The 27,753-nt window shown below is 43.8% G+C and overlaps 1 protein-coding gene across 16 annotated transcripts in view; it reads left to right on the forward strand.

The window, feature by feature from the left end:
* LOC1275523 (uncharacterized protein DDB_G0283357) overlaps window positions 1-27,753 on the forward strand; it is a 43,572-nt gene that overhangs the window by 7,500 nt on the left and 8,319 nt on the right. For 7 of the 16 annotated variants that reach the window (XM_061657721.1, XM_061657717.1, XM_061657724.1 and 4 more), the window contains exons 3-12: window positions 22,069-22,173; window positions 23,018-23,135; window positions 23,226-23,386; window positions 23,465-23,697; window positions 23,773-23,932; window positions 24,007-24,402; window positions 25,031-25,078; window positions 25,708-25,953; window positions 26,054-26,184; window positions 26,259-26,337. In XM_061657721.1, coding sequence (XP_061513705.1) covers window positions 22,069-22,173; window positions 23,018-23,135; window positions 23,226-23,386; window positions 23,465-23,697; window positions 23,773-23,932; window positions 24,007-24,402; window positions 25,031-25,078; window positions 25,708-25,953; window positions 26,054-26,184; window positions 26,259-26,337 — 1,677 coding nt within the window. Of the gene's footprint in view, window positions 1-11,394; window positions 12,175-22,068; window positions 22,174-23,017; window positions 23,136-23,225; window positions 23,387-23,464; window positions 23,698-23,772; window positions 23,933-24,006; window positions 24,403-25,030; window positions 25,079-25,707; window positions 25,954-26,053; window positions 26,185-26,258; window positions 26,338-27,753 lie in introns of those variants that run through there. The other 9 variants (XM_061657726.1, XM_061657728.1, XM_061657731.1 and 6 more) reach the window with 3 other exon arrangements.

The raw sequence follows: 27,753 nt of genomic DNA on the forward strand, positions 1-27,753 counted from the left end.
ATCTATTTGCCTAAACTGCGTTTAACAATATGGAAAAGTCGTTTGCATCGATCGATCGTTGGTGCCAAGGGACATCGATCAGCTTTGATCTGTTGTTTTGCTTACCTACTGAATTTTTGCTTTGTGTTTCTCGTTAGGTTTTTTTTTGTCCACTTAATCCAAAACCAAAGCTGCAAACACCAACACATTATCCGCTAAAACCAATGCGTGGTGGCGAAAATTAGGCGATGTTTGTAGACATTGTTGCTACTCCAAAATCGATCAACGAAAAAAACCAACAATGCACTAACAGTTTCAACGCTTCCCAACGCTCAAACCGTTTGCCGAGCTACAATTAACGATGCTAAAGTATGCGAACGTCATCGGATAATCGTACCGGGAGGCATTAATTACCACAGTCGATCGAGTGTCGACCGATGCGATCGAGGTGGTAGAACCTCCTCCACTGGTCGATTAATAAAGGTGTGTTGTGAGTTGTGGCCCGGCCAGCAGTGTTAGTGTGGGGTATTTAATTTTCATTTGATGTTTGTATCGCACTAATTTAAATTGGATTTTAAATGCACGGTTGCAGGTTTACGGCTAACGATTCCCGAATTCGGAGCACAGTTTGGTGCAGTGGTGTACTAAGCTACTGCTACATCACTAAAGGTAGCGCCATCTGGCGGCATTACCCTTTCAGGGCGACAACTTTACGAAGGCGAGGGGTACAATTATGAATGAAGATTCATATCTGCAGTGTTTAGTATTGCCTGCTGTTAAATTCATTTTCGAAGGGGCAAATTCTTCCTCTTCCTTCCCTACTCCTCCCCGTTCGACTAGTGCCACTAGAGACGGATGGGGCGGGTTTTGCAGCAGCAGCGGCAGCGAGTGTTATTATTGAGTTGGTTTTATTAACCTCCGTTACCGGATTGTAACTCGTTTTCTTGCTAAACACACAGACACACACTCGGTCCGGGATTAGGAACCATGTTGGTATGCATTAGAACGGGGGAAGCTGCAACACGGCGGGAGGAGGGGACACACGGCGCTATGTGTGCTCACACGGTTCGTGCCTGTCGGTATTTATAAATAACGTGTTTTGTAGCAGCAACAGGCACAGGCCGCGCGCACACAGTCAGTAGTCCCCCATGGTGGCGTTCGGTTCTCTCACGCTCCTCCTCTCCACTACCAAAGAAATGCAGGGGCAACAACGGCTAAGAAGATTGCTCATTGCAATCTTGGCTGCTGATCTCTGCTACCTGTAGTTGTGTGTGCACGCTCGTGCCTGATCTCCCTGATAGACACACCTGTACGTACCCAGAGGAGGTGGGTGGAGATGCACAGCTATTTCGAAAGGAAAAGTAGCACCATTCTCAGGTTCGGGGGGGGGGGGGGGGGTTGGGTTTGGTTTGTTGGCTGGGGAGTAGGGATGGAAAGAAAATATGAACCACGAGAACCATTAAGCTGCCTGTGTCTCCTTGTGTGCGCTCTCGTGTTTTACAGGGTTTTCCAGGGGTTCTCATAGTTGTGGGACACTTCCTTGACTCTTTCTTACTGGAAGTGAACTTCAAATAGTAGAAATTGGACTCTATGGCACCCTTTTTGGACAGGCTCCTTCGCAATTCCTATTGGATTTGTCCAACAAGAGTGCTATAGAATGCAATTCCCATTACATTAGGTTCATTTCACGTTAGAAAGAGTTCATTAAGTGTACCACGGCTATGAGAACTCGTGGAAAACCCTGTATAAGGGTCCATGTTGTCCCAACTTGAATGTTAGCCGAATGTTGGGACTGTGTCAGTCGAACAGTGTGGATAGCGCTCGGCGCTCTTGGATGCCTTGCTGTGGGGGTTGCTGTAGTAGGTAAGACTGTATGTGTGTAAGGTTGTTATTTGCATACGAGTTGCTTGTCCGCTGGTGCTGTTCCTGTGCTGTGCAAACAACACTACACACGGTACTCGCTCGCACAAAATCCCAAACCATGCCGCGCCGTGCCAAATCGGACTCAGGGCGCGTACTACTTCTTCTACCAACTCATACACACACACACACACACACACACACACACACACACACACACACACACTGTCTCAAACACGAGCAGCTGCTTGGTTTTGGCTGCCGGCCCGTGTAGTAAGAGGCAAAAACGTTCTATTTGTACAGTGGGTATGTTCGCAGCGGGAACCACGACGCGATGATGGTAATGTTGCCGGCGACGGCGGGCCGCTTTGAGCGTCCTGAGCACCACCAGCATCACCACTACAGACAGCGACGGAGGCCACGATAGGGGCGTCAAAAGGCTGCAAGCGTAACTCACCGCCCCCCCTCCCCCCCCCCCCCTGTATCCCCTGTAAGCCGCCAGCAGCTCCTTGCTTTCGTGTTCCATTCGCCTTCAAATGTCAATTCAATCGCGTTTGTGATACACTGCCCTCCGGCCTCCAATAGCTGCGCGCGCGCGTTTCGATTATGAGACGATGGTTGGCGGGGGGTGGGGGGTTGTTGGTTTGATCTCTCGCGCGGAAGGGGTCCAGTTCGCACAGCACCAGGAATATGATGGGTGTGTGATAAGGAGGTAGCTGGCGATGGCGAAGGGTGTTAAACCTCCCCCGGGAATTTAAGGGAGGAGGAGAACCGAACACACACTCTACTCTCCGTCGTGCCTTGGCGTGGTTCTTTGGTCCCCCAGTGCAAATGGTTTGATAAGCTGCCGATTGAAACCAACACACTGGTGTACACACATACACACACTGATGACGGTATATATTGCTGTCGTTCGTGATCGTGTTGTTGTTGCTCTGGCGTTTTTGCGTTTGCGCGTGTTGTTTACGTTTACGCGGTAAGGCACGCCAGCGAATGTATTAGAGTGATATGGTGGGAGGTGCGAGGAGGTGTGGGAGCAGACACGAGAGAGGAATGGTGTAAAATGCATCACCCAAGACGGGGGGTGTTGCAATGCTCTGGAGCACAGTACACGACGATTCAGTCTTACAAATGGAGAAATGTATTTTTATGAATTGATTTGATTTAGTTGGTATTTCAATAATGCATTTTTGCATTAAGGGTTAAATCTGATCATATAAACATGTCTCTCTGTGTCTGTCTGGTTTATCTCTGTCTAATTTTTAAACTACAAATATAGCATCAAACACTGATTCGATGTGTGCTGTTGAATATTATTACTGTTGATAGCAGTGCTACTAACACTTGCATTGCTCAAACATTTCCATAACAGCTCGAAAAACGTGGACGTTAAAAGCTAATTTCGGAATGGATTTCAATTCACGATTTGAGATTTGGCTCCAAAAGTTCAAACTATAAGGTGCAACTTGCATAGAAGTGGCTGCTATCGGCATGGTAAAAGATAGAACTTTATGTTCCTTGCTTGAATGGTATCGAGCTGCATATATATTTGCAAATTTTGAAGTAGTCTTCTTTGCTGCTATTGTCTATAGCAATACATTTTTGCAGGCAAAATTTATTTATGATTCATCGTTACATCAGCTGCTTCTCCAGAAACAATCAAAGCTTCGAAGTTGTTGGCAGTTTATTTATTATTTATTTATTTATTTATTTCTGTATTAATTTATTGACCAATAGATTTGTCTTGCAATTTTGAGTCTGAGACAAAATGAATACTACACCTAATCCCTAAATTATTCCCCTAACATCTGCATCTGCCAAAATTAATCTAGTAGTACTCCACTGCATGAGCGCCCAAGACAAGTAAACAACGACTTAAGACGTAAGACACCATTACGGAATTGTCGAAAGATAATTTCTAGTATCGTATAAGCCTTGCCAACAGTGGACCCCTTTCCCTTTTAAGATCGTAGGCTGAAATTTCAGCCTGTCAGCTGTTTGCATTGTGTTGCAGTTTTCAAACCGGTCTGGTGGTACAGTCGTCAACTCGTAGGACGTAACAACATGCTCGTCATGGGTTCTAGTCCCGAATAGACCATGCCCCCATACGTAGGACTGACTATCCTGCTATGGTAAGAATAAGTCACTGAAAGCCAAGCTCATTTCATTAAGTGGATACAGGCAGGCCTTGACCAACAGCGGTTGTTGTGCCAAAGAAGAAGAAGAAACAGTTTTCGAGCAGCTATCAAAGTGGATATAGTATACAGGTGGGCTTATCCCAACGTATGTATATATATATATATATATATATATATATATATATATATATATATATATATATATATATATATATATATATATATATATATATATATATATATATATATATATATATATATATATATATATATATATATATATATATATATATATATATATATATATATATATATATATATATATATATGTATATATATATATATATATATATATATATATATATATATATATATATATATATAGAGAAGGTTGATTTTTATCGCTTCTGCTTCAGAAGATTTTAAGAATGTTTTGTTTATTCGTCAAGTCTCCAGCAAGCTTGTTTGAGCAAAAGCTTTCACCCGTCCTGTCAAAAAGTGATTTTCAAATTTGGTTATAAAAAACATGCTATGAGACCACCTGGACTACATACACTTTGATTGTAGATTCCACCACCTAACCTCATGAATGCCCCTTTGGGATAAATAAAAACACGACTTTGTTATGACATTTTTTCGAGCAGGTACTCCAATCTAATTCTAGCATTCAGGCTGAAATAATCTAGGCTACAAATCTCAGGCTAGTTTTGTGCGTGGTTTTTGTAGGGAGTGTTGACATGATTTTAGCCGCCAACTGTCAAATTCCATATAAAAAAGCTGGCTAGTATCGTAAAAGGCCCAAGTGTTGTCAATATGTGAACGGAAATTCAAACTATAGTCCAGTGTGTAACACCTAGATCTCAAACTTCCTGATTGATTATAAAGATTATTTTTTGATTATTTCATCAATTTCACCATTTTCATAGCTCATTATACCTCTCTACATTCATTATATTACAAACAATCATGATTATGTTCCCTTTTGCAACCAATTCGTTTGAGCGCATCAGTGTTTTTCGTTTACGTTTAGAATAAATCTGCGTCTTGTAGAAAAGTTCTGTAAAATCTTTTGCTGCAACGATTGCCACAGAGAGTGAGTGGCACCACACAAAAACCCTTTTTCCAAAGTGTTTCAAAATGCAAATAAATAATAAACACAAGAAGCACAAACATTTCGCCGTTCTACTCGTCAGTACCATCCTACATCGGCTACCGCTTGCCAAAACTACAAACCGGTTTGCACCGTAGTACCGTAGTAATATGGCGCAGGTTGAACTCATTATGCGTGCTTGTTTTTCGGTCGAGTTTTGAACGCCGCACACCCATCATCACCCCACGGCCAGCAGCAGCAGCAGCAGCAGCCTCAGTTGGAAGCTAATAGTCCGCTGGTGGCGGTTTGTGTGGCGTCTCGAGTCTTTTGAGTGCGAATCGCTGCGGTAGAAATGGAAGCAAACGTCGCGATAGTTCCCGCCCCGCTCCCGTGCTGAGCCCGAGGGCAATTTGACATGACACGGTGCCAAATAAAATGGCCAAAAGTCTCCCCATCCCCCCCGCCAGTTCATCATTACCACACGGTTGTGACCCGGTTGGGGGTCGCACTACCGCTAGTGGCGAGCGATTAAATAGTGTGTGCAAATATTGTTCTACTCATTTGCTTACATGTGTGCCACCCCGTGTGTGGTGGTTCTCTCCGTACACGGGGAGAGGTGGAGATTCGTGATTTTGTGGCAGACAGACTAGGCTAAAAATAGAAGAAGGTGTAATGTTGACGGAACTTAAACTGGTCACAGGCAAACCGGTCTTTCACTTATTTTATGACAGTGTGTCGTACATACCCGTCAAAATCTTGTTTTATCACTCGGTATTGTACTTTTTTTGTATATATACTTTTATACTGTGACATTTTTATCCTTTATATTTTGAAATGTCACAAACCCCACATTTCATTGGCTTTCTTTTATTGAAAAAAAAAGTGAGCAAATGTATTCATCAACGCCATGCGCCATATTGCATACATTCAGGCTGCAGTAATGCATCTTGTAGTAGGCGATTCAGTAATGTTCGTATGTCTTACTTTTAATTAGTGTTGGGTAAAGTTTGGCATAAATCCGGAGTCGACTCCGATCCGACTCCGATAAATTCGGAATCGACTCCAGAAGGTAGGTCCGCCCTGCATCATCCGGAGTCGTTCGGAATCGCCTGGAATCGCCCGGAGTCGTTCGGAGTCGTTCGGAGTCGTTCGGAGTCGTTCGGAGTCGTTCGGAGTCGTTCGGAGTCGTTCGGAAACGTTCGGAGTCGTTCGGAGTCGTTAGGAGTCATCTCATTTGGTCTCATTTTCCGAACGAATCCGACTCCGAACAACTCCGACGACTCCGGACGACTCCGACGACTCCAGACGATTCCGACGACTCCGGACGATTCCGACGACTCCGGACGACTCCGACTCCGAACGACTCCGACGACTTCGACGACTCCGGACGACTCCGGTCGACTCCGGTCGACTCCGAACGACTCCGGACGACTCCGAACCACTCCGACTCCGGACGACTCCGAGCGACTCCGGACGACTCCGAACGATTCCGAACTACTCCGGACGACTCCGAACGACTCCGAACTACTCCGGACGACTCCGAACGACTCTGGAAGGCTTCGGACGACTCCGACTCCGGGCGGATCTAGTGGTTCCATTTTGCCGGAGTCGGAATCGGACTAACAATAGTTGGAGTCGGATCGGATCGGTCTTGGGTGCGCTCCAGAGAGCACATCACTAGTTTTAATATAATTTAAATTAATCGATATCAAAGCGGGCGTTTGAACAACACCTTAGAATAAAGTGATTCCCCTCATTAACGCTCCTAACCTTATTATACATTCAATGTATTTCACCTTGAATAATTTAAAACATGCATGTGGGTTGGCAAACATATTCAACATGTGTGCCCAGACATTATATTGCCGATGTCTGCCACATGCCGCCGTTCGTTTGCATAATGTTTGTGCATTTCGCGTTAACGAGCATCAAGATTTAGAGCTTTTGCTGCACAACCCATACACACACACGCAAGTGGTCCAAAATCAAAACCCAGTGGTCTCTACTGCTTGGTTACTGCGTACGCTTCAGGTATGGGGACTTCTGGAGGAGTCGGAGGGTTTCAGGTCAGGTGCATATAATTTTAATAATTTATGACCTTCCTCCTTCGTGCGCGAATGCAATGCTTCTCTTCACTCCAACTACTCAATTCCAATCCATCAAACCTACACCCACCCACCCATGGGTCTTGTCCGTGTCCAGCCTGCGCTGGGTATCAAAATCGGTAGAGTCGCACGCGGTATGACTCACGCCGTAGGCCCACTCTTTCTAGGTAGACTGGCCACACAACGATCCGACTCTATCAATTGTGCGGATGAGATTGTGCCTGTACGGTAGAGGACGGAGGGTGGTTGGATTTCCTTCCTTTTCTGCATTTAAAAAATCATTTACTTTATAGATGCGCAATTGGGTTCATGTGTGTGCATTCCATTTATGTCCCCGCCCCAAAAACGTGCTGTTGCTTGCATGGTTCTACGGCCTAGTAGCCTTAGCCCTTTATGGTCGCTTTCCGATGGGGGGCCTATTGGGTTGTAATAATATCGCATTGCGCTTATCGTGGCACTCTGCTGCCGCAACTGATCGACCGTGGGAACGGAGGAATGGTGTGTTGGGGGTACGTGTTTGAGTCTTTCGGAGCGGAAGTCGTGGCATTTCGCGAGAATTGCCATCGTGCATACGAAATTCTTCATGCTTCCGTTGCTTCCCCCTTGCTTAGCTGCTGTTTCCGTGGATTGTTGATCCAGCCCTTTCGGTTGGAATTTATTGGCTTTATGATGCGCTGTTCAGGTAGACCGTTCTTAATTTGGCTTCGCCACCGTTCGTAGTATCAGCTGGTTTCTTAGCGATAATTGCGGGGCGTATGCTCTAGTCCCTGGGGGAAGATTCTCGAAACGAAACCAATGGAAAAAATAGCGTCTCATTTTTGTTGGTTAAATTCTTTTTGGGGATTTCTTCTATGGCGTCCTATCACCGTGCGGCACGACTTCTATGGCATTTGGCGCTTCCAATAGTAATCGTGTTGTAATGTGGTCGGTCGTGTTTGTATTCCGACGCTTGGGACTCTTGGCTGGCACTTTCTTATCAATCGCTAAAACGCTGAGAGCTTATCGCTTGAGACGCGGTGATCCCGGGTAATAAAAAGGGAATGTAAGGGGGGTCTTAGCAGTTGTTTGACAGCGGTGGAGAATCAACACCACCAGTATATTTCCAAAACACACACACACACACTTGCGCCAACTTGTGGTAGAAATCTGTCGGCGAAAATGTGCTTAGCGCCACCGTCGTAACCTTGGCCTGATGCTGCCTGCTTTTGACGTATGTGTATGTGTTCCATATGTTCCAAGAATAGTGTGTGTTTTGAGTTGCACGTTTCACGAACCGCGCATTACAAAAATAATCGCGTGAAAAAGCAAGTGGGGAGCAAATTTTCCATTCACAAAAGTGAAGGAATTTTGTGTGATGGGGCCCCCCACCATTTCATTCATCATTCATCGAAAGGGAAGGTGGTAAGGGAATGGGTGGAAGTGACACTACTATTGTGATAGAAGACATCGCTGTCACTGATGCATCAAAAACTGTGTAGGAAAATTCCATCTCCCTTTCTAATCTTGTCATTTAGGAAAGACGTCACAAGGCGATACGGTTTTACATTTGATTCTTTTCCTTGGAGCACGATAAATGATCGCTGTTGCTGACGTACACCGGAGCTTCTGCCTCTTGTGGGGTGTTTCTGTCATGCATATTTTGTTAGTTATCTGTTACGCAGGGGACCATTGACGAATAGTCAGCTGTGTCAACGGATATAGGGCATCAGTCGCACGGATCGGACAAATGTTTGATAAGAAATGGAATTTATAACAAATTCCACCCCATTGGCACCACCGAAGTTAAAAATAGACTAAAAAGGTTAGTCTTCATTCTGAAAATCAAACATACTCGTGGAAAACTATGTATTTCCTTAAACGTGGATAGAGATTTACGACAATGATCGCCAAGAGATTAACAACAATGGAAAGACTCATTAAAACTTGAAAAAAAAACGAGTATTATATTAGCCAGAAATTCCTTATATTAGAATTCGCTTTAGATATTCGCATTATAACGTCCTGGGATGCATAGAATTACTCTGAGTACTCCGAAGCAATTTCTAATTTAGCCCTGTAACAGTCCATATGGGAATTGACTAGTGATGGATGAAGTTGGCAAAACTCTGGTGTAGACTCCGATCCGACTCCGATAATTTCGGAACCGACTCCGGAAGGTAGATTCGTCCAACCCGAAGTCGTTCGGAATCGTCTGGAGCCGTCCGAAATCGCCCGGAGTCGTCCAGTGTCGAACGGAGTTGTCCGGAGCCTTCCGGAGTCGTCCGTAGTTGCCCGGTGTCGTCCGTAGTCGCCTGGTGTCGCCTGGAATCGCCTGGAATTGCCCGGAGATAGAGTCGTCCGGAGTCGTCCAGAGTCGTCTAGAGTCGTCCGAAGCCGTCCGGAGTCGTCCAGAGTCTTCCGGAGTCGTCCGAAGTCGTCCGGAGTTGCCCGGAGTCACCCTGAGGTCGAAGCCGTCCGGAGTCGGCCAGAGTCGAGTGGAGTCGACGAGAGTCGGAGTCATTCAGAGTTGTCCAGAGTCCATGGGAGTCGACCGGAATGGACGATTCCGTATGACTTCGGACGACTTCGAACGACTCCGACTCCGGGCAGAATTAGTGGTTTCGATTTTGCCGGAGTCGGAATTGGACTAACAATAGCCGGAGTTGGATCGGAGTCGTGGGTGCGCTCCAGAGAGCACATCACTAGAATCGACACGGTCTGACTTTATATGAACGTTGTTAGTCATCAGAATGATCACGATATCAACAATGTTTAGTTTAGTTTAGTTGAAATTTTGAAGATCATTGATTCTGTGACCAATAACCAACCAGTAAATGTTTAACGTTGTATAGGGTTTCCCATGATTTTTTGGTTGTTGGTTATAATTCCTCATGGCTTATTCATTTCACGGCTTATTGCATTCTCCATGTGTTTTTAAATCGTTCTCTTACTTTATTGACCTTTGAAATTCAATACAAATGATCTAAAATATCTGCATAACATCAAATAAATCGTGGGAAGAATCTAAAAAAAAACATTTGGAAACCAACCAAAAAACATTAGTAAAACCCCTGTAACAAGCTATTTTAAAATACCTCAAACCAGATCGATCAAATGGCAGATTCGAACTGCTTATCAGCGATACAGCGAAGCAAAGCGCTTTGCAAACTCCGCCACAGCCAATATACGAAGAGATGTAGCGTAGATATCATTCCGATCTCTAACATTGCTTGCCTAGTACACCCTTCTGCAAACACTCCACCATCATCCAAAACAATTAACTTCATTTTATTTGTTTTCTTCGCCATATTGGGCGATCGTCGTTTCTCCGGAACCCCTGCGCGAGCTTTTCCGTTTGAAGAAAAGAACCAAAAGAAGAAAAGAAAAAAAACGAGCCCTGCCGAAGCCGGACTGTACGGCTTGTTCAAATATTTAAGCGCGTGTGCACACACCACCCAATGGCGTCAGCAAGAAGCTGAAGAGAGGAGTGCGCCTGGTACATTAAAGCCTCGGGTGATCGAAGCCTCGATGCGGTTCCGATCCGCTGCTCGATAGGGATCCACGCAGTGCTGCGCATCGTCGCCGTGTTCGTTCGCGTTGAAACGGCAACATATTCAAACGCGCAAAGACTCCCTTCCCAATGGGTTAGATGTTTGTGTGTGTGTGTTAAGAAGTCACACTCAAATTGTTGCTCACCTGCTTCATCAGGTGAGAGATACAGAGAAGAAAGAGAGAATCGTCGTATTGGACACACCTGAATTTGAACATTCGCGAAAAGCACGCGCGCGATCAATTTTGGTGTCCGATGACCGCGGACTCATAGCAACACAGACACACACAAACACACAGCCAGACATAAGTGTGCAACCAACCACCCTGCGCATTAGACAGCACTCTCTGCTGGAATCCGGAAACCGTGCGGCTGGCCCCCGTGCTGTGCTCCTCCAAAGACACACCACTCAATAGACTCGCCCGAGACCGATCGAGACGCATTAATCGCGCGCATATTAAGTGAGCAAACGGACCCCGGGGGACCGGGTCAGACAAGAATGTATGTCATCGAGGGGTCGATGGCGGGTGGTGGTGGTTTCTCTGGTCTGGTTGGTGTTAGTAACCGGCCCATGAATTCGGTGCGAAACGTTGCCGCAAAAGTTCTCGCGCTTTATGTTGTTTGTTTGGTCGTTTGCCGCCGCCGGACGGCTGCGCGTTACATCGCGCAGCGCTCTCTGCGCTCTGTTAGATCGTTAGGTGAGTTCCACTCGGGGCGTTGAGCACTGTTGAGCTGATCTCGTGGCCTGAGCCGAGCGGCGGGGCACCGACACCGACCGAGCTGTGAGTGGATGAGCAGCGTTTCATTCAATTCTGGCGTCTTCACGGAACGGGAGCTAACCTCTACTGCGTACACGAGCAAGAGCGCGCGTGTGCGGCAGAGTGTCGATTTTAGCAACTGATTTGAATAATATTATAATATTGCGTATAACAAGTGGTTTATTATTTGGTGATCTGAAGATAGTGAAGTTTGCGTTTCTAAGAAATAAGGAGACGTTTATGCATGTTTATGTGTAGAAGGAGGAAGTGTTGTTTTAAGAGCATTTAGCCTCCCTCTGTGGCAGTTTTAGTGAAGTAAAAAGTTACAAAAGTTACAGTTTGCAACTAGTGTGTGCTACTGTGGAAGTTGTTTTCAGTACGTTCGTTTTGTAAACCACACCGCGTGTAGCAAACATCTTGATAAGCAATAGCAGTGGTGTACTGGGTGGTGTCTGTGTGAGAAGCCTTCTCCTACTCGCCTCCATTCCGTTAGCAGCAAACCGAAAGGAGGGCCACTCCGTGTCGCCTCAAGATTGCGTCCAGTGCGGTGGAAAAGGTGCTGGGCAGCAGCACCGCCAGGTGCGGCACCGGCCCCAACATGACCAATCCGCGCAAGTACCGCGACAAAATCAAGATCCAGGAGGAAAAGATGAAGCTCCAGCAGCAGGAGTTCGAGCGAACGATGCTGGAAGTGTCACCGATCTTCGATCGCAGGGTAAATGGTGCCAACCGGAGCTCGTAGTTAGGGGGTTAGGATGTCTTAAGAACGTAACAAAAAGCATGCAAAGAAACACCCAGCGATTGGTCGGTTTCTGAAAGTGGCATTTTTTTGCTTTAAGTTTTATTTTGTAAGTTGCTCGTGCGCGTCACCTAAAGGTGCGTGATCATCATCAGTCGTTTATTCAGAGACCCCCTTTCCGGCCGCAAGAAGGTGGCTATTTCCAACGTCCCCTATGTCTCTTTCCCTCTGTTTTGCGCTCCATCGAGTCAGGTGGGTTCGTCGTTTCGCTAGCGCGTCTTGGGTTTTTTTGCGGTTTTTTGGGAGGCGCGCGTGTGTAGCACGAAAAAATTCTAAACGACGTAATCGAGCTTGACCTTCAGCAGCTTGGCTCGCGCGCGTCGGAGCTTGGCTTGTGTGCTGTGCCTTTTGGGCTGTTTGGTGCTGTTGGCGTTTCGAAAACCCACCACCACCCGGACCGGTTTTGTGGTGCCGCGGACACGCGCGGACGGCTCATCAACTGTGTTCGTTCTTAGCCGGGCCGGGCAGAAGAGGAGGCGTCTTCCTGCTTCTTCTGCTTCACATCATCATAAAAACAGCCTCCCCCGTACCACATGCCCAGAGCTTTGCCGCCGGAGAGTTCTACTTGTTGCAAAGTTCTTTAACGTGGCGCATGGCATTAGCGCAGGCTTTTGGGAAGCGGAATATGGGTTTGGCAGACGAACTTAAATCCAGTTTTTTAGCGCTTCTCGGGAGGGATGATCGTGTCTGAAGGGAGGTGTCTCTCGTTTGGCATGTCGTTCGATTTTTAGCGGATGCTATTAACGATTGTTAGCTTTTGGGGCGTAAAGCTTATCTATTGACGAAGGTGTGGGGGTTTTTTCCCCGGCTATCCTGTTTAACTTGCGTCATTTTATTATGGAATTGGGCAACAACGCGTGTGATTAGTTATTGATGGGTTCAAAGGTGTGTGTGTGGGGGCATACTACGAGTCTTCAGATCGCAATTTAGCATATTTGCAAATTTTAGAGGGGGAGAGAATGAAGTCGTTTTATTTGCGTCGAATATTTTGAATAATGTGTGTTGTTTTCGATAGTTTTAGCACTTGGTATGATTAATGCTGCCGATTTGCCAAAGCTGCTTAATATTCAAAGCGAATAATTTGAATTCTCTCAAGCCGAATGTATTTGCTTCCCATCATCTGTTTCGCTCTGTTTCATGATGTAACAGTCGCTCACAGTGGTTCCGCTGCTCCGGTATCCTTCAAGCGCTCAAATTCTAGTCAGCTCTAGGTCATCCAGCAGCCGCACACCACCGTTCATGTGCAGGCATTTTTGTTATGCTTCGTATTTGCCGTACAAGAACGACAAAAAAACAACACACACACACACCCCACTCTGTACCAACATCGCTACCATACATTACATATTACGTTCACTGGCTTCATCTTTCCGGTGTGTTATCCTATCGGTTGTGTTGCTGCTCGTGTTAGCCAGACCAGAGTATTATTATTTGCCGGCCATTGCGCTTTGTTCAATGCCAGAGTAAATTTACCCTTAAAGCAGTACAGTGAAACAGGTCGGGTCGGGGGCGATGTGGAGCTGCATGCTTTCGGCACGGGTTTCAGGACAAAATAGAAACTCAACGTCACCGAAAGTGGCACATGGTGTGGAACAGGCAGGAAAAATACGAACGGAAACACACAGTCGCTCACACACACAGGGGAAGGCAGGCAGGGGGTGCAAAACGCGCGGTGGAGACGCTTTGTGAGATCTCCTTCACGGCTCAGTCTGTCGTCCTAGAAACACGATCGTTGGCAGTTTTTTGTTTTGTCGATCGTGGCCTGATGGGGGCGCATGGCTTTTTTTGTTTTTGATTTTTTCACCCTCTGCGATCATCCGGTTTGCCTCGAATGTTGTGTGCGTGTTTGTGGCATAAGGTACAGGAGGCCACAAGGAAGGGAAGCTTTTTGTGTGTGCCTTTTTAGTCCTCCTGCTAATGGTGGAACTCCTCTCTGGCGTACGGAGGAAAAAAAGCAATTTCCAACCCATCAGCACACTCACCACCAATCCACACGATCGCATGCATTGATGTGAGCGTACGCTATACTCACGGTCACACCGCGAACCCAAGTACCCCCTCCATCCCCTGCCCCCCCTTGGAGTGATGGCGATACTACTCTGTAGTTGTAACATGGCAGCACTTGCGTACGGGGCCAAAAATTGTTTACGTTGCCTTTGCGCGTTGTGTTGTGCAGTGGGTCACAATGTGTTTATTTATATACTTTTTCACCCGCTGGCCCGTGTTCGGTTGGCCAGGAGAGAGAGAGAGGGGTGACTTTTTTCGCCCGTGTTTTCTGTAGGGCGTCACGAGGGTGGGGAGGGGGAGAAAAGTAAGCTAATGGAGAGTGTCGGTGTGTGTGTCCACTATCAATAGGGAGCATTCCGAGAGAGTGAGGAAGAGCATCTTCGAGGATCGCGTGGAATAAGGGTGCAGTTTTTACTCTCTTGTTTGCTTCTTCTCTCTCTCTCTCTCTCTCTCTCTCTCGCTCTCTATCTTTGGTCGCCACACTCAACTATCGAACTAAAGAATCGATGGCAAGAGATGGATTGAGCAATTAGCAAAGGACGCAATTGCCTTGTGTGTTAAAGCAAACAAACAACACAAAAACAGGCATTAGGGCGAAGCAATAAATTGCGTCGTTTGCCGTACTACCCCGCGTACCAGCAGATCAATGGAAGAAAAGGGGTTAAATTGAAATGTTTGCTACACACAAAATCATACATCATCATCGTCAGGCGCTGGGGTGGGGACGGTGTTGGTAGTAACGCTGCTGAGGTTTTCTGCCCAACACACTCCAACACCTCCTCCTGGGAGGCTGTTGCTGTAGTGTTGCGTTTCATGAATCTTTCGTTTCAATTCATTCATATAAAACTTCAGTGGTGAGTGATTTGAATCTCGAATCGACTCTTCAAAGATTCATCAATATCTAAAGATCCGTAAAATCTCCAAGGATTCATGAATCTCGAAAGATGAATCTCTCCAATGATTCTTGAATCTCGAAAGATACGTAAATCTTCAAAGATTCGTGAATCTAAAAGATTCAAAAATTCATCAAAATACATATATCTCCAGGGATTCATGAATTTTTAGAGATATATGATTTTCATAACATTGTATTTGCGCGATCCCACTTAACAACATGCCCGTCGGGGGTTCAAGCCTTGCATGGGCCGTCTCCCCGTAGCAAAAGAACTATTCGGCTGCGTGGTACTTGCCAAGAAGTCCCGAAAGCCTGTATAGGCTGGTATGAGATGTATGAATCCCTTGAGATTCATGAATCCCCAAAGATTCGTGAATCTTTGGAGATGTATGAATCTTTGGAGATATATGAATCTTTGGAGATATAAGAATCTTTGGAGATATTTGAATCTTTGGAGATGTATGAATCTTTGGAGAAATATGAATCTTTGGAGAAATATGAATCTTTGGAGAAATATGAATCTTTCGAGATTCATGAATCTTTGGAGATTCATGAATCTTTGGACATTCATGAATCTTTGGTAATATGAATATTTGAGATTCATGACTCTTTCAAAATTCATGAGTCTTTCGAGATTCAATAATCTTTGGAGATTCATGAATCTTTCGAGATTCAATAATCTTTGGAGATTCAATAATCTTTGGATCATCTTTCGATCTTTGCAACCGACGTTCAGACTCATTGAATCATTTCAAAGATTCATTCAGATTCATGGATCTGCAACAGATTTACCCAACATTAGGCTAGTCTGTTGGTACTCAAACGTTGTTTTGCTGCAACCGTTCAAATATGCCACGAAGCGAAGAACCCGTTTTTTCGGTCGATCGCGGAAAAGAGTGTCGGCAGAGGAGAACCACGTTTCATAATATATACCGTTTACGAGCTCTCTCTCAAGCACAGGAATGGCCTTCTTTCCTCTTTTGTGCAGTAATAATTTGTTGCTTGTTTCGCTTTGTGTGAAACCTTTCTTTTCGTGGTGTCGTAGTTTTGTTTCGCTTCCATTATGTTTCATGATAAAGCAAAGTGGAGGAGAGATACCTTTGTACAGCCCCCCAGCCCACAGCTTTGGGAGTTTTGTTTTTTGTTTTGTTTCTGATGTTCTTCATCACTTCGCTCTTCTTCAGCCCTCATGTTTATTGACTTCTCTGCTTTTGCTTGCTATTTTCTGCACGGCGGTAGAAAGCAATAGCTTATTTCGGCAAGTGGAAGATACAATAAAAAAAGCTTTTAAGCTGGAACAAAACTACTCCGCCACAGGCAGCAGCGTGGTGGTTCAGTTTCGAGTTGGTTTACTTTGTTTTTCCCGTTCAGTTCAGAAACCGGCTAGTCAACGTCCCCTCTACCAGTGTGTGTGTGTGTGAGTTTTAATTAAACAAAGTTGAACCAGAGAGATAGCCCAAGCGTGTTCGCTAACTGGTGCTAATTGTTTACGGAGGCTGATTCTGATAGAGTGACGGTCGGATAATTAATTAGTTTGCTAGTAAACTTTTCTGTTTTAGTTTGATTATCAGTGTATTTATAATTTAATAACAGTGAGCGTCTGAGCGTTCGGGACGTTGTCTGGCTGACGCAACACTGGATAATAATCATGATGGTTTTAGTAATTATGAAACCAAATCGAAATGATCATTTGATCGGTCTGTTGAGTCACATGGCTGTTGTTTTTTTTCTCATTTTAAGGGGAGCCTTTTTGATTTCTTCGATCATTCATCGATAGATGTAGAATGAAACCGTGGTTGTGTTTGCTTTTATTTAAACAGTTATTATTTAACAAGCACTGAGCGGGAACGGAGCTGTTCCAGGTTTCCAATATGAAATTCTACAAATTCATAGACATTGGAAAACATTTCATTTTTTTTTATTTTATAATTTTCTTCCAAACTCATTTTACACAGATAATAACTTGGCATTTCAACCATGGTTTATAAACTGTTTCATGAATGATTGTATAGCAATGCTATGACTCTGGCTGAGTCGCATTCAACTGATCAACGACGCACTAACTGGTCGTTGTATCATACCATCAGAATATAATTTGTTCAAATGTTGCAAATACTCAGGCCCTAATTTAATACTTTTGAAACACTTAAAATTGCCACTGTCCGTCCGGATATCGAACAACTTGTTAGTTTTTGAAGGACCCCAAAAAGAAGGACCCTTGATGGAGACGCCCAGTGGTTGTCGAACTGCTTGAAGTACTCTTTTCCCTAAAATGTATCTAAAATTTAGCCTGACGCCTTTTTTACAACAATCTTTTGTCTTAACCCTTAACAGAACATGGCATTGGTGGGTAAATTACATATATTAGGCACGTTCCTCTTATCCTATTATACACCGTGGCTGTGCAAACACAGTACAAAACCCCCCGGGACCTGATGCGTGTCATTTTCACTAAGTGTTTTACCAAACACAGTATATCTTGCACTTAATGTAAGCGACCGAGTGGGGAAGGGAATATGTTTAATTAATGTTGTTTAATCAAACGGCCGAACGACCATGCATGTGTGTTGTGACCTGTTGAGCCGAACAGACCGAGCAGCAGCAGCAGCAGCCAAACCAGCCAAAGGAATAGACGAAAACGCAAACAGTTGGCGGGTGTCCGGTTTGCATGGTGTACAAAAAATCAATTACCATATTGAAGGGAGAAGCCAATACACACAGACACAAAACAAAGCTAAGCAGAGAGAAAGAGAGCGAAAGGGAGCAGAAAAAGTATTTGCCGCGCTTATGATTGGTTTCCACTTCATTCGCGTTACGCGTGTCACTCATTTCATGCCCGCGTGGAGCTCGTTTCACGCTCATATCCGCGGGTTTTCGATCGATCCGTGCCTACCACACACGCACCAACATTATAACGCCAGTTGCGAGAGATGTCAAAAGCGAAAGAGAATCCCATAGGAAAACAAGCACACACCGAGCATATCACTTTGCATTTGAGCGGATCAGCGGGTTGCGCTCGCTGTTGCTGCCGTCGATGATACGCTACGCTTGCTTTTCCTCGATCGTTCTCTTTCTCCCGGCTGCAGCACGACGCGTATCTTTGGAGTGTCTGTTGTGTATACACATTATACTGCCGATACACAGCCGAGAACAGCATATCTCATATTTGAGATTATGATGCAACTCTGTGTATGTGCGTGCGGCGGGTCGCTACCGTGAAAGCTTCACTGACTGACACGCACACAACGAAGGGAAACACAGCAGTCGAAGCACACAAAAAAGCGCGCGCACGCGTCAGTTTTTGTTTACCTCGAGGCGCTCTCGCCACATCAGTGTGTGATAATGGTGTGTGCGTGCCATCGATAGACCCATCGTTTGCTGATAATGGCGCGGTGGTCGGGTGGGAGGGCTTGCAACAGAGAACAAAAGAATGATAATGGTGGTCGAGCCCACTGGGCCACTGTTTTTTTGGTTTGCCGCGCGGAAAAGGACCTTCTTTTGGGTGGTGGGGTTTTCCTGCTCGAGCTACCACTGCACGACAGTGTATGTGCGAACTCCATCATGTCCATACATACGGAGCTACGAACACACACTCCCGACGCACCTGAGGCAGCATGGTAAAAGAAAATGTTTTCCCAGTAAGGAGTGTTGATGTGTGTGTGTGTTTGTGTGAGATTGAGTCTTTGTTTAGTAAATGTCTTTGTTTTTTTTCACTGGTCTCTTTGTATTTGCCCCCATAGTTTGGCTGTGTGCGTGAGAATGACTTGGGAGCAAGAGAGAGAAAGAGAGTAAAGAAAGAGAGACAAAGCTGGGAAAAACAAATTGCATCTGCTTTGCTACTTCTCTATCGGCTTTGGGTGTTATTTAATTATCCAATTTGCGAAAAAATGCAACGCAACACACACATCGCACTTACAGTTTGACGACGGATTACGATGATGCAGTTTGTGGCGAAGCATTTTCCAGCAGTAGTCTCATGGGATTTTGTGTAAACTCTGGAGTGCATCATTATCGAACCAACTGGGGGGAGGGGGGAGTCCATACTGTTTTTACTCGACAATCCTCCCCGGCTGTGATGGGAAAATAGCTAATTAAATGAAATCGAATAGGTTTTTTTTAGGTAAGCCTTTCCCTACCACTGGTCTCGATTGCGCAGTATTGTTAAACACAGGATAATCGCTCTGTTCTTATAAATATCGCTTCGAAATAGATGATATCACTAAATGAAAACAAGTGCTATTATACACAGTGCACAGTAAACTTTATGAGAGCTTTCCCCCGATTCATGGAAAAGCTTCGCGGGAAACAATGTTTTGATGATGCAATGCGGGGCAATCGTAATGATGAAAAATGGATAAAAAGCGCAACCACACCGCAACTATGTAAGCCCTGCAAACACTGCTGTTGAGTGGTGTGCCTGTGAAACATGTCGGAACGTAGCAAAACACATGTTCCGAAGGCAAGCAATATGAGGCGCTTGTATGACATGGACATAAGGATTTAATTTTAAAACATTCTCAACACGTTGCTGTGATATGGTATTCTCTTTAGGTTTAATTGCGGTTCTTGCGTTCGGCTTGTTATATGAGTATGTGATATTGCATTTTTTCTGCTTGTTTTACCGTATCTATGATTTTGAACTTGTAAAGAAATAGAATATTAATACAGTCTGTTCCCAAGCTACGTGGTTTTATAAATTTAACAGTTTAGGCTTCAAATCAGTACAATTTGCTCCAAGAAATTTCGATTACAAATTATAGGATTTTTCACGGGTTCTCACCGTAGTGGAATACTTTAATGATTTTTTCTTATACGAAATGAACTCCAATAAGAATTTCCATTTAGACAAATCCAATTTCCAATGAGTCCAAAATCCAAATGTCCAAAAAAGGTGCCATAGCGTCCAATTCCCGCCATATAAAGTTCATTTCCCACAAGAAAGAGTCAAAAAAAGGATTCTCATAGTATCTCACAGCTATGAGAATCCCTGAAAAACTCTGTAAATTGATTGTTGCTAATATTTTTGAATCGATCAAATGTCAGAAATATCAATGTTGTAATCAATGCAAGACTGGACAAATGGTTATGGGTAAAAAATACTAAATTTAACAACATAAAACTACTCATAGAATGCATTTTAGCTCAGATTCGACATATTATTAGTATGCACAGATTTAACTTGATTAATAGAATAGATATAACCTAATAAAGTCTGTATAGTCCGTAAATCTGTAAATCCTGTTGATTGATCGAATAATTGATCTTTTGTGATATTGCATACCGTCAGGCGCTAAGTGAGACCGTTCAGGCGCAAATGCTAACTTAAACCCATAGTTTATTAGTAATTTATTGTACATAATTTCATGCTGTTCAAACACGCATCATAAGTGTTTTATTTACATAGAAAATAATTTCCAATAATTATAGATAGATAGCAAACAACAGATGTTTCGACGCTGCAAAGAGATATTGTTGAACTGATCATACAAAATGGTTAAATATAATCATTAATCAAGTTGCTTTGTGATTATTTAGTAACGATGGATCGTCGCTAATTTCTTATTATAATACCAAACACCACGTACTCCTTTAAATCAGATACTACTATTTCTGGTTCTTCTCGTGCATCACCGCTCTCTCACCGTGGTATAGGAACATCAATCAACTCTTCAGCCTCGGTGTATGGAATTACTAATGAAGTTGCGTTGGGAACGCGCGTTACACATTCCAATCCCTTAACTAGGACTTCCCGCTCAAGACAAAAGTGTGGCCTGTACTCATTTAGATGCTTCACACACTGGTGCGGTGTAAACGGAGATAGCAAGTCAAAGTGGCGCATTAGATGAAGATAGCTATTCTCCTTCTCCTTTTGTAACGCGGGAGAACGTCAACGCGTATGATGGCCCCGGGTAAAGGGGTAGATGAAGAAGGTGTTGAAAGCTAATTAATCTTAAGCCATGCTTTAAAATGTCACCCAGCACCTCGGGTGCTCGGGCCAATGTTCGGTGGCCATATGATGATATACATAGTCTGCCAGGGGTTGTTACACTATCATCCGTCAACGCTTCTGTTGTCGTCGTCGTTGTCGTACCTACCGGACTGCTGAAGATGCTCCGATGACACTGGTGGTGGTGGTGGTGATTTCTTCGCTTCACGCACTGGTCTAGATGAGTTTTGAGCATGTTTTTGATTGCGAAACACATTATGACGGTCGTTGAGCACCTATTTAAAGATTAATACCGATTTGAGGCTTGAGTTAAGCTGCTTGAAAAATTGATCAGCTTCTGTGGGGAACAGGGATCGTAAATATAGAAGATGAAGATGGGAATTTGGTTTGTTCAACTTTGCTGTTGGAAGTTCGCTTAATTTTACGTTCAATGTTGGGTGAATATTTTCGACTCGTGATTTGTGCTTAGTCACCTAGATAGTCAGTACTTTTCCATAAAATAATTTTGTTGTATTAGCATTGATTCAGACGTGTTTCCCAACGCCGTTTACCTATCTGTTTCACACATTATTCTATCGAATTTGCCATCTTTGCCATGTTTGATAATTGATTGTTTGTTTATTCGCACTTTTCGATTGTCTTGCGTCACCGGCCGGCTTCCGGAATTCCACGACCATCCCGTCATCTCACATTGCGCCGGGTGGAATATACAAATAATGCAACAACACACTATTGAACCAATCGCCTCCCTGCGCGGGGCAAACATCGGCCCACCCCATACCGACTGTGCTTCGTACGAATTCCCTTCGGGGCCCCATCCTTTCGACCACACCAAATCATCATCGCATCATCAAACACGACTTTAACGCCGCCGTGTTGTGTGTGTGTCCCTTTCGGTGTCATCTTGCTTGACAAAAATCTGAAAAACAAAAACCACAACCACACAACACATCCATCTCAGGCGTCCAAGAGTGCCAACCTGTCGCCGACGACGGGCACGCTGGGCACGTTTCGAGGCGGTTCCCTGCCCAACGTCAATAATGAAAACAAACAGTACCAGGAAAAGGTTTTTATCGTTTTGGCCGTGCCCGGTTCACTTGTTGTGTTTGTTGGTTATTCATTATTGATGTTGCTATTCACGTTATTATTGTTTGTCTTTTTGTTTTTTTTAACCGTATGAGCTCTGTAGTAGTGGATTCTTTTTGCTGGGTAGAATAGCCTTTTTCTTAGCTGGGTATGGTTCTATTCCAACTTCGATTGCAATTTATCTGTTTTCAGCTCATTTGATGCGTTTTCTCTTAACTTCATTACGTTTTTTTAGTTTGTTTTAATTGATTATTTTACTTTTGATACGATTTTATTTTAAATTTGATTGATTCATATGAACTCTCGCTTTCAAGTTTATTGATTCATATGAACATTCCCTTTGTTTTGAAATTGCATGCTAATAGTATTAGTGGTTTGATAGTATAATGCGTTGAATGATGGTTTACAGTCAAAATAGAGAGCGATTTGTCGATAAAAATGTAAATTAAATTATGTTTATGTTATAATTGAAGATTTAAGTAATAGGAAATAATTTTCTTTTTTTTACGAATTGAATAGGTTTAGTTAGAAACAAATTTTCCGTAGCACCCCTTTTCAATGATGTTTGTGCACGTTTTTTTTACAAAAAAAATAGTTTTTTTTAAATTTTTCAAAACAATTCTATCCGATGGATGCGCCTAGTGATTGTTGCCCTGCCACCCGGTCCTTTTGCATGGTGACATAGAATAGAAGATGGTTGACCTTTTACTAAGTCTCTTTGTCTATCTTTTCTTGATGGATTCAATAAAGTATTGTTTTCTGATTATAAAAAAAAATAATTTAAAGACAACGATGAATTAATCCAGAATTTCTCTCCATTACAGGCGGACGATGGTACAAACCTGACGGAGCTGAAACCCTACACGCAACCGGAAACGATCAAGGTGAAAAAGGAAATATCTCCCAAAGCCAGCACACCGAGCCATACGAGAGAATCCAGAGGTAAGGGCGTACATAGCCAGGTGGCAACATCCTTGCAGACAGTTACCCTAGAGCGTTAAAATTAATGTGCATGTACCTTGTTTCTTGTAGGGCGAACGCCTGGAGGACCCATGCGTAATCGGCAATCGAGTCGAAACCATGACACGTCACCGTACGGCAACAGTACGGTTCATTTAATTCCCCCGATGGAAAGCAACTGGCACCGTTCGATCTCGGATTCGGCAATCCACCAGAGTCTCTGCCAAAATCAGGTAAGCTCGGTCAACGCCACAACGACTTGTTCGTTTGTGATTGATTGCCCTGTCTCCTTGTTTTTTTTTTTTTTTTAGCAACAAGACGCCACCCATCTGACCACTCACACACCTCTAACGCTAAGCCCAACAGTGCAAAGAAAGATTTCAAATGCTCAACACATTTCGAAAGTACACAACAACCACATGACCAACAACCATCATAATCATCACCATCATCATCACCATCCGAGCAATCATCACGATAACGGATCGACGCAGGACATCCGGTCACGCTCCTCTACCGCCCTGCCCAGGCTACCCGGCATCAAGTGAGTTTACGGCGAGTGTTGTTAATGTGTTGTGATTTATTCTAACCGAACGCTCTTTCACACACACTCATCTAGCATCTACCCGTCGCAAAACCATCCCGACAGTATACAGATACCGATACCGAGCAACACGGGCTCGCTACCCGACCTGACCTCCGTCGGTTATCCCTCCATGTATCCGGCAACGTTGGATCAAGAGTACGATCCGAACGGACAAAACCACAGTTACTGTCCGGTAAGCAAGCTAGAAGCTTCTCACGATTTGAACTCGAACGTTTGAAATCAATAAATGTTCTTTTTTTTTTGTAGAGCCCGCTCGGTACCTCACCCTCGTCGCTTTCACCAACCTCTGCCATCCAGAACCATCACCACCATCCGCACCCGAGAGCGAACAGTTTCAGCGGTGGCGTCAGCAGTGCGACCGGAGGAAACGGTTCCGGTGGCGGCGGAGGAGGAGGCGGAGCAGGAGGAGGAGGCAGCAGTGGCGGCAGTGGCAACAGTGTTGGAGGCGGCTATCCCATTCCGACCAGCCATTCGAACAGTGGGTCCGTCAGCCCGACCGGCAGCGGTATCAGCTGCAGTCCCAGTGCGTCGTCGGTGGCCCCGATCGCAAACATGGGGAACGCTGTGAATCACAACAATGGCGCAACGCTTAACAATGGCATTAAGGGGAAGAAAGCAAAGCCACAAACCATCTCTAGTCAGGTGAGTGTGGTGCTGGGTGGTGTAATTGGCGGGATATGATATGTGGAGCGTTACATACAAAACGGTTGTGTCAGTACTTACACACAGCGAACGATAGAAACAGTAAAGCCAATCGGGTACAGAGGTTACTAGCTGGAGCTTTGGGTGACATTTTCTTGCACTATTGTAGCGAGTGCATTTGATTGCACTGAAAGATACCATTTCCTTGCTACATACACACACTGACACACTCCTCAAACAGTTGTTGTATCGTAGTTTTCTTACACTGCTAGTGCTTCTGTTGCACTGTTTCATTACTGTACACTCTAACAATTTATTTCTTGCTTAGTGTAATACCAATTAGCTATATCTAAAGTTTATTACTTATGTTTAATCTATCGCTCATTACACATTTTTCCCTTATGCCCATTTTTCCCATTCGCAAACTGTATTCCATTACTGTTGCTTTCTCATCACCAACAAACTCACGTACACATGCGCCGTGCCATCCCTTTCCTTCCTATCTTTCTATCACATATGCATTTATCTTTCCTTCTCAATTGCAGCTTGCCTGTTGAACGTGTTGTGTTGTTATATTTACTATTGTTTTATTTTTATTTTTCTTTCTCTCATCGTTAATTTTTTGCAGCCTTTTTTATCTGTACCAGATAGTAATAGATATTCGTTTATGTCGAAGGTATATAATTTTATTTATTTTATTTTCTATTATTTCATACCGATCCTTTTCTACCTCTCGCTCACTCCCCCTCCCCATCGTGTCAGTTCAATTTAAAGTTTTCTTTTAAAGGCCGTTCATCTGGCCAAATTGCATACTTTTTTTCAGTTTTGTGAGTTATTAAATTATTTGTATCGCTGTACGATTTTGTCGCCATTTGTTGTCGTTTGTTTATGTTGTTCGATAGTACGTGTAATTACTTCGCAGTTGTACAATCGTGCAATTTGCAAGCTATTTTCGTTTTGTTCTTCTTTTCGATATCAATTTCTGTAAGCGCAAAACCAAAAAAAAAAAACGCACGCTAAGTAGAATGAATGTCAGCTATGCCAACTTCTGTGTGCTATCTGCTAAATTTATACCAACTAATCTTATTCAATTGCGAGTAATAATATGCTCTTCTTTGTGCAAAACAAATACTCTCTCGCCATGCGCCTATAAACATGATGGTCAATGATATGAACTGTGTTAAGACAATTGAACCAAAATCTATGAAACGTACGAGTAAAATTGTGTTCTTTCCATTTGCATCGATTCCCTTTTTGGGTGGCTTTTTCAAGTATTAAATGTGTTTTTCTTATTATGCTCGTCAGGTCAACAATACTTATGACACTAATCAGCAGCAGTCAGTGCAACAGCAGCACCAGCAACACCAGCAACAACCACAAGCACAGTCTCCACAGCAGCAGCAGCAGCAACAAGCACAACAGCAGCAGCGAATACCAACGCTGGATCAGATAAGCTACGATAGCTTCACTCAGATCACCGACGGTCTGGCGTCGCCCAACCAGAACTCACCCGAAAGCATACTGTACGGATCTCATGGAAATATGTCCCCGGTATGTATCGTCAGCAGAACGCTTTATCATTCCCTCTATTAACGTTTTGGGGCAGTACAATGTTTTCTTGTGTTTTTTAATACGCTTTCTATTTCCTTAGCAAATTATGTCGGACTATCGAACCCGACCCAGTCCCGGCTCCAGTCCAGGGCTTGCGCTAGTGAACAATCCCGATTCCAACTCCAGTGCACCCTGCAGTCCAGTGTCCCACACGGTGGGCAGTAACAATGGGTAGGACACTAAACCAAAGCATCGGCATTAGTTGGTATCAGAGAGTTTCATTAAAAACCTCTTTCTATTTTTAGACCAACTTACGATAAATATCCAACCAGTGACGTTTACGTACAGAACACCCTACCACAGTATTTGGAACACATCACACTGGTAAGTGGTTTTCGTTCGGTTGCGCATAGTCAAGACGACTGCCATGGCTGGTCTACTCACTAGCATCGGATGTTAATGTCGTTGATTTTAAGTTCTCTGATCCATCCATGCATCCTTCATCGTCCGCGCCCCGTCTGTACCTTCATCCTGCCAAAATTGAACTCTCTATTTCGACATCGTCACTCGTGTGTGCATACACATACCTCACCATATCTCATTCCATCTTCATTGTTCACCTTGTTCGGTTCGTTTCGTTGAATTTGAGCCCATCTACTTCTCATCCTGCTAACTTCTTCTAATGATTGGTTATATACACTGTGCTGTCTTGTTACATGTATGATTTATCTTTCCCCCCCCCCTTTGTGTTGAGTTATCCTCGTCGTTTCGATTCAAAATTTACTGCTTTATCATTTCCTTGTCATTCATTTAAAAAAAAGAAGCAGAACGAAAATCAAACACGTGTCCGTTTTAGACGAAATCCAAAATCATTCCAAACCGTCAAGTAACCCTGCTTTGGGTTGTGTTTTGCAATGTTAGAGCTACGCTAACAAAACGACTGACCGTACAGCTTTTGTGTTGTTCGTGGTGTTCTCCCGAGCTTCTACGGTATTACATATCAAGTTTTGTGACAGTGTGCCTTTACATCAACATCCCTTTCTATTCGCTACTTTATCACTCATTTGTTTCTTTCTCAGAGGATGGTAGCATGTAGTGAAAAGTAGATGAGTTTTGTACTAGAATCTGAAATGACACTAGTTTGCACCAATTCGGTAGTAATACAGGGCAAACGAGTGAAGGTAGTACAGTGCAAGCTAGTACATCACATAACCTTCTTTTCGTTTTTGGGCACTAGAATCGCGGTTTTTACCTTTCCAGGTTATGAATCGGTTCATTCCAGATCTTGATCCAGAACTTGATGATATCATTATAATTAGAATTCATTTTACGACGGGATTGGTTCGATCTAAAAACTTATTATATTACAAAAGCATTCCCATTGCCAATTCCCATTGGTTTGAACGGGAAAATTGAATCCCTGTTGGCTAATGTGTGAAGCTTATCCGTAGGAGCTTATCCTGATGTTATTTTTCTGTTTGTATTATACGCTCTCACGTACAATATGTTTCATGTTATTGTTTTTGTTTTTTATTTTCGATTTTTTTCGATTTGGTTACAATGTATTTTACTATCTCCCTGCCGGTGTACGTATTTGTTTTTACTTTTCACTGTCCTTCTACTGAAATGTATTGAATAACGCTTGATTAACGCAACGCTACTGTTTTACCTTTTCCCCCTCTTTCCTCTCCGAATACGTGTGCGATCGCCGTGAACTATAATAAATATTTCATAATAATTAACAAAACTGCAAACGAAAACAAAAAACACACACACACCAAAAATCAATTCCTCAAATGC

The sequence above is a fragment of the Anopheles gambiae genome, chromosome 3 (assembly GCF_943734735.2).
Source record: "Anopheles gambiae chromosome 3, idAnoGambNW_F1_1, whole genome shotgun sequence".
Taxonomy (NCBI): Eukaryota; Metazoa; Arthropoda; class Insecta; order Diptera; family Culicidae; genus Anopheles; species Anopheles gambiae.